Source organism: Magnolia sinica, chromosome 17 (genome assembly GCF_029962835.1).
Source record: "Magnolia sinica isolate HGM2019 chromosome 17, MsV1, whole genome shotgun sequence".
Classification (NCBI taxonomy): Eukaryota; Viridiplantae; Streptophyta; class Magnoliopsida; order Magnoliales; family Magnoliaceae; genus Magnolia; species Magnolia sinica.
In genome coordinates, this window is record NC_080589.1 from 49,223,049 (window position 1) to 49,231,194 (window position 8,146).

The 8,146-nt window shown below is 39.8% G+C and overlaps 1 protein-coding gene across 1 annotated transcript; it reads right to left on the bottom strand.

The window, feature by feature from the left end:
* Positions 1 to 896: 896 nt before the first annotated feature.
* Positions 897 to 6,517, bottom strand: LOC131231169 (2-C-methyl-D-erythritol 2,4-cyclodiphosphate synthase, chloroplastic-like). Its single transcript, XM_058227275.1, has 3 exons — positions 6,112 to 6,517; positions 5,893 to 6,023; positions 897 to 1,332 (listed from the first exon to the last, which is right to left on the bottom strand). Exons 1-3 carry the CDS (start codon positions 6,455 to 6,457, stop codon positions 1,099 to 1,101), a joined length of 711 nt encoding a protein of 236 aa, XP_058083258.1. The 5' UTR covers positions 6,458 to 6,517; the 3' UTR covers positions 897 to 1,098.
* Positions 6,518 to 8,146: the final 1,629 nt, after the last annotated feature.

The window sequence follows — 8,146 nt, forward strand, 5'->3', positions numbered from 1 at the left end:
CTTTTAACTTGACAGGAGATCGTACCTATAAATGCTTGTTAACGTATTTTAATCCACTGTGGGTATTTGGGAGTTAAAAATTATTATTATTATTATTAATAATAATAATAATAATAACACCCGAAAATCTTAGGAACATGGTCTGATATGTATTGGATATCGATCATGGATGATACGACATGTAGAGGGTATCATTCATGGACAATGCCATACATGATACACCCGTTTTAACCCTTGGAAATGACACAACTCACTTGATTCCATGCTAGCAATGGCAAGAGCGCAGTCAAGAGGTTGGCTACAATATCCATAATCAGACAAATACATTCCATGCTGCAACAAGAAAGTTTATTGGTTCATGCAGATCCATGATCCCAACCGTTTGGATCACTGTTAGAGTATTGTGCATCAGGAATTGTACACTAACTCCACCAGAATATAAAAGAGAGGATTTTGATACCTCTCGTGATAAATCAGGTCATCATTTGCTTTTAAGTTCAGAGGTAGCAACAAAATAATAATAAATAAATAAATAAATAACAGTACTATTAAGCCCACAAGCACCTATCACATCTGGTCACAAGCCAATCATACCAGACACAGAACATCTTAGCCGTGTATCAGGAATGCCACGCCATATACATGGCCTGGCCCCCAAAATCAGGACAATGCATCAGGCAGGCCACACATAAAATGTTGAATGTTATCAGTCCCCATTGTTTTCATTCATGTGGCCACCTGATGAGTAGACAAGCCTGATTTTTGGTCCAGGCCATCTGATGCATGGCTTTTTTTGCCCCCACACATGTGCTGAGTTGGCACATGTAGCTGTGGGCTCTATCAACAAACCTTGAAAAGTAATTTACCTGACATCATTCCATCATCTACTAAGAAGGTGCAACAAATTAAGGATTTCATTAAAATTTATTACTTCAAAAAGGGCATATAGAAAGAAAGAGCTTACTCAAACATGCCCCAATAGATAGCATAATCCTGGCCACAGCCGTGATGGCAGATCAAAAACAACTTTGAAATCCATATGCAACATGGTAATTAAATACAAATCTCACTTCTCGGTATGATGCTTTGGAAGGGACATCACTTCCTCATCAGAAGGACGACAGTGTGAGCAGCAATACTTCGATTTTCTCCAAGGCTGTCAACCTTCTCATGAGTTTTTGCTTTAAGATTAACGACGGAGGGGTCTGCTCCAAGCAGCTCACACAGGTTGGCCCTGATGGACTCCTTGTGTGGGCTCAGTTTTGGTCTTTGAAGAATTAAGGTAGCATCCAAGTTTCCAAGGTTGTACCCTGCCTCGTGCATTAGCCTCACCTGAAATGGAACAAGATCATGGAGGATGAGTCAATGAATCTAATCACCTGAATTGTATACATTGATATCCTATACCTGGCAGTTTCTTAAGAAGCAATGGGAATCAGATACCCATGAAGGAGCTGGAAACCATCAGTAAAGCCTGAAATAAGCTCCATTCAATGGAAACATGGGGGAGAAAGGGGTATGCTCTGGTAGTGCATCTACCACCGTAAACTCCAGTGATACCCAGCATAAATGAGGCCCGAGTGATGAATTCACAACATCTGTCCTGACCATACGATGCATCGCCTCACATCAATCCCCAGCATCCAAAACATATCCCAAAAGGAGTCTCAGGTAGGCCACATCACAGGGGACAGGTTGAGAGGGGATGCTCACCCTTGATTTGCATTAGATGCCCATTGATGCTTCATGTGCCATGGATGGAGGGGTGGGGGTGGAATGCTGTTCTGCAACTCGTATGATCCTGGGTGTGAATCTGTGCTGGTCCACCAGCGTTTTGGATCGAACTGATTTTCGGACCATGGGGGTAACCTGATGAGATGCATCTGATAGACAGGAGGGTGGCTGTGATACATATACAATGTGGGCCCCAAATCTTCCCAGTATCAGTGTAAGCTTACATTGATACCAGTATGCATCTGAAAAGCTAAACTAAAGAATGCTACTTGCTGCAGTTCCCATATTGATGCTTTTCAGACTATGTCATGAACTAGTGCCAGGTCCAATGTGAGTTTGCCAGGAAGCACTAGCAGACTCTTAATTGCAGTCTCCCAGTGTGTATGGAGTTCTGCCTGCAAATCAAACTGATTGGGAATATTCTAACCATCTGATTGGTGACAATCAAATGGACAGTCAAATGAAGTGGTATAAGTCAAATTCAAAGAATCAGATAGTTAAAACCATCCAATCCATGTAATTGGCAGGCTCTGCTTCATCCACATTGACGCCCATGATTTAGATGGTATGGGTTGGCCTGCATCCATGCCATATTTACAGTGGATGAGTCACCACGAATTAGTACTGTGGCAAATGTGCATGGGGTCACCATCATTTGTTAAGTGGACGATGGCCAGATTTGTGGGTATTTTGACTAGCTTCAACAGACCCAGTCTTGTGAAAAAGATCCAATGGTTTGTGTAGCCAATTGGACCAGTAATTTCAATTAAGAATGATAATCTACCAACCAGGATAAATAATGTATTCATCCAACATAGAAATAAGCATTTCGCTACTGCAAGTGCATTTGAGAATGGGTGATTATCAGTTGAAATGTTCAAACGGAATCCCAACATCTTGAACAGGGCATGCAAAACCACCACTTTAGCTGGTGCTTCAGTTGCCGACTATTTTCATCTGTGGAAATGTTGTCACGTGAATTGTTTAATGCATTCCTTCCAAATCCCCTAGGCATATGATAAAAAAACTCATAATAATGAAGGGGAGCATAATCCATAACGCGTTTCCTTTTGTTACCCCATACGCTTGATCAGACCTGATGACTAAACTCCAACCCAGTCGGCAACCAGACTTACCGACATGCATGGAATTCAAATGATGTTACTTCGCTAGCCTACGAACTAGGGAGAAAATGATGGTTAGTTCCTCTACATTCCATAACTACTAAGATGACTCCACAGTTTTCAATATCCAAGCTTAAGATTTTGATAGCCATGTATGTCCAACAAAAGGCTGCAAATCCTGGTGGAGTTGGATACACTCGTACCTTTTCACACTGTGAAAACTGTCATCACTTGCTGGGCAAAGAGCCTTGATGAAAGCTTTGGTATAGAAGGCACCATGAGGGATGGGGCCCAACCTGTCATGTGATCCATCCAAAGGAACAATCACCCCTTCTAGAGTCCCAAGTAAAATTTCAAAAGGTCAACTATATAAATTCTTCTAGATACGATGCCCCATACTCAATTTCATCCAACACTTCTTTTTCATAAAAGCATTCAATTTAGGACTTTAAATATAAAGACTTGGGAACCTCAACACTAAGAAATAATCCCCTAAATCATTGGTCCTTCCAAAATCTCACTCTCTCCATTTCATTCTATGAGTTGAATCCCCTTGGGAAATAACTCCCGCCCCCTTCGAAACATCGCCAAATGTACTAATTACTCCACCAGTAATGCAACCTCTTTCTTTAATTATTTTACCCGACGTTTATTGGCCATGAGCCTATGACTCCTTGGTGCAACCCGGTTATTGAGTCAATGAGATCCCGATACCCAAACTGCAAAGAAATTTAGAATAAAAAAAAAAAAAAAAAAACTCACCCAGAACACTAGAGTAGAGAGGGAGAGAAATTTTATTGATATCAAAATTATGGCCCATCATAAGTATGTTTGGTAAACAACATACCTATATAGAGCTTTACATGAGTCAACTTAGCTTGGTCGGCTTGCTCAATTAGAAAAAGCTCTACTCGCCTCAGCTCGAAATTGGATTCAGACCGAGTCGAGCTAGTTTTTGGAGCTCAAAAAAATTTCAAGTCGAGGTCGAACTTGCCCGAGCTCGACTTGACTCGGCTCGAACCCCAACTCGAATTGACTCAGCTCGAATCGGCTTGATGACTTAGTTATTTTGATCTTGATGCTGCTCACCGAGTGTTTGATGAAATGACTCAACGATATGTTGTTTCTTGGACTGCCCTCATATCAGGGTATTCTTGAAATCGGCATTCGGGGGAAGATTGAAGAAACAAATTACCGTAAAATAAAAAACTTTACATTCTAGGATTGCCCTCGTATCTTGATTTTGATGCTACCCGCTGAGTGTTTGATGAAATGCCTGCAAAGTGCTGCTACTATTTTACTTTCTGTGGGGGATTGAAGATGCATTCTATGTGTTTGAGGAAATGTCGCATTGGCTTGAACTCAGCTCGAACTGGCCCGAGTTGTTGACCGAATCGAGCTGAGTTCGAGTTGCAGTTGGCTGTTAGCCGAGCTGAGCCGAATTGTGCCAAGTTCGACTCGGTTCGACTTGTGTACAGCTTTATACCTATAGCATGACTAACACTCAAAATTATGGCCCATCAAAGTTCAGTGCATAAGTATGTTTGGTAAACAACATACCTATAGCATGACTAACACTCAAGGAACCCATCAAAATTAAGTGGGGACTCAGATCCCATCGAAGTTACTTGTTTGCAAATCAAAAGGAACCCAAAACAAGTGACTCATCCATCGGACCATTGTCCTACATGCACATCAACACAAGCCATCCAAGTTGTAGGCCCCATTATACATAAAGCACGGGCTAAAAATCACATAGAATTGACAATACTATCCATATGAGTTTGCCCCATTGAATTTGGACTACTGACCAATTGATGTTTAACAGTCCATGCAATGGCCTCCATTAGTGACACAAGGATGGATGTGATGAGGTCGATCACTGTCTTCCTCAGGGGGGTAATTACTCCGAATCGACGGAGCTTCTCTGGACTCCTCATAGAGATTCCTCGAATCCACGAGGAGAAATAGAAAATAGAAATAAATTCTAATAAATTCGAAATTAGATTGATTGCTGATAAAAATAATAATAATAATAATAATAATAAATAAAAAAATTACAACCCTTTACATAGTAATCTCAAACCTAGGAAGAAGTTTCAAAATCAAACTCTAACTCCCTAAAAACGTGATTTACTATAAATAGCAAACTTACTATTTATAGACGATCGTGATTTCTACTAGACTACATTGTTTTTGGCCAAAAATAGTGAGTGTCTAATTTGGCATAACCATGTTATTCTCCTAATTTTTCTAAGCCCTTTTCCTGTTGGGCACGACTCCTAAAGCTCAAAGGATCAAGAGTTATGATCGAACTAAAACTTACTATAAATAGTAAAAACGAAATTAAAATGGATTTTCGACCGTTGATCTGATGGAATCTCACAAATTCGGCATGGGCAGCCCTGCGTAGCAGGTGGCTAAAGTAGCTTCTCCTACCCCAAAATCATACATGGAACATCGAATAATTCATTCCAGTTTACAAGATATGCTTGTTTTAAGGTTATGACGGTCCTGACCACTTCCACCTCTGATCGGGCCTTCTCTGGTCCATCTTGGACATGAAAGTGTCAGCAACCCACTCTACATCAATTTGTACAGTTAGAATCATTTGACCATTGTAATTCTAATGCAATGCCCCACTAATAATGGGCCCCCACAATTTGGATGGTTAGGATAGAAACATATGCCGGGAAAACTGTCATCTCATCCCTAAAATAAAAACAATCCACCAGAATATGATCAGATATGTATATCATGTCATATCAGGCTTCCGATCATCATCAGTACATTTAAATTATTTTTTTTTTTAAAAAAATATCATCCTAAAAATGGTTGAATTTAGTGAACAAGATAATCCATTACTGATTTTTCCAAATTTTTAGGTCAGGAGTTGAGATCATAACGAACCAAAAATATGAAGGGAAAAAAAAATTTTCAAATCTCAAACCTCTTTTAAAAAACCAAAAAAAAAAATAATCTAAAACCTAATGATTTAAAATTTAATCATAATGAAAAATCCCAGAAAGCATACCGCTTCTTTCATGAAGACAGAAGATGCTGCGCCTTTCCATTTCGGATCGGTGTCTGGGAATATCTGCCCAATATCTGGCAGCCCTAACGCCCCCAAAATAGCATCAACGACGCAGTGAAGCAAAACATCGCCTGCACCAATCCACAGATTACCCAAAACATCCTTGAATTTTACTTGAAATTACCAAGGAAAAAAAAAAGACTCTGGCCAACTGTATACCGTCTGAATGAGCTTCACAGCCTCTGTCGTGGGGGATATTGATGCCGCCAATGATGAGAGGGTATCCAGGTTCGAGCCTGTGAAGGTCGAAACCGTGGCCGACGCGGAAGGGCAAGGACGGTGCGGATTTTCCGACGGAAATGGCGTTATCGACATCGACGGCTGTCGTTGCAGCAGCCCTTGGGGGGTTTGAGGAGAGGAGAGCTCTTGCAGAGGTTGATATGAAGGGATGCGATGAGGTGGGCCCACGGAATAGGCGAGGAGAGAAAGAAGACGATGATCGGAAAAAGAGGTTTTTTGTGGGGGGTTTGGCGGGAATTGGAGGTGTAAAGAGCGTTGCTGCCATTGAAAAGTGGAGAAAATGCAGAGAGAGAGAGAGAGAGAGAGAGAGAGAGAGAGAGAGACGCTTCCTTCGATTGTCCTCTTTTGCGTTTATGTTTTTAAACATGGATGACTACTCGCGTTTGGCTCGCGGCCAGGGACAGCGAATCTACGGATGGATGCGATTCCGTTCCAGTGACGGAGGCAGCGAGTCGACGAACTGAGTCGTTGATTCCACGAGTCTTCTTTTAAGAAGGCCAGACTCGGGTGATTCTGAGACCGTCGATCTTCATAATGTGGAGTCCTGATGCATAAAAGTCTGTACACTTCGGAGCCATTGTTATGTGATCCATATCGTTTATCCGACCACCATGACTTAGATGGTGGGAACGCAACAGATGAATGGTCCGGATGAGCTTGGCTTTTCATAATTGCAAACCCGACTATGGTCCCCAAAACTTGTCGTAGACTAAAAAAGAATGTTCACGAGGATTTGGAGTTTCTCGTGGAACACGCACTGACATTGTCACCTACTAAACAACATTGGTAATGTACGTACGAAAGATTAAAGAATGTTCACGATAATTATAATGGTTTAATTAGTGTACTATTGAAAACTCGTATATATGAAATATTCATACAATAATAAATTAAAGAGATCTTAAACCTATTTCGACAATCCCGGGAGCAATACACCTTCGAAGATGTATCCGACTTCTTGTTGGGAAGAAGCATGGATATGTTGTAACTTATTTTTTAATATAATTATAATGAGAAAGTTAATATGAGGGTGACACGGGAATAATAGAAAGTAGATAAAAATATTTTTTAAGACTTAGATTACTTTTTGTAAGATTATAGGTGGCATAGATATAATTCAACATGTGAGTTGCTGGTTGATGGACTGTTGTGGTTGATATATAAGAAATGCGATCGAGCTATTTAAGATATACAAGGTGACCAAGGGTAACAAAGCATTGACTAATAGAAGTAGAACTATCGTAAAAAATAAAAAATAAAAAATAATTTTTTTTAAAAAAATAAAGGTACTAAAAGAAGGATCTAAAGAAGAGAAGAATCTATAAAGGCTTTTGGACTGTTATAATCTTGCAGTAATAAAAGAATGATATGTGAGAATAAGCTACAATGAAAATTTATAAGTAACGGATGAATGTGACCAAGAATGATCATCTTAAAAAACAATCAATTAAATCTATCAATTTATCTTTTATCTCAGTTTATCTCGTGAGTAGTGGTAATTCTTAGTCATAATCATTAGTTGTAATCTAAGTCTATGGTCATACGTTAGATTTGTTCTTTATCCAATATCAAGCAATTCCTTCAAGAGACACATTCTTGCAGTTGCTCCTAGTGACCGATTGTAAATTTTTTTCTTTTGTTTGATTTACATTAGTATTCTGAAAGTTCTTTATTATAGAAGGCACAAAGTAACCTATCTACAGATGAAGAACCCCACCATTCGATTATTGCCTGATCGTTATAAACTTCTATAAGTGACCAATCTTCTCATAATCTAATCATATACATTCATATTGGACATATGCTTATTTTAGCGCTTAGGGTCAAAGTAGATTGGTATGGATCAAGTCGTTGTATCGATTTTTGGCACGCCCGCACAATGTAAAACAAACCAAGTGACCAACATTTTTTGGCATACCTGATAGGACTACAAATTACTTGGTTGCTATAACAT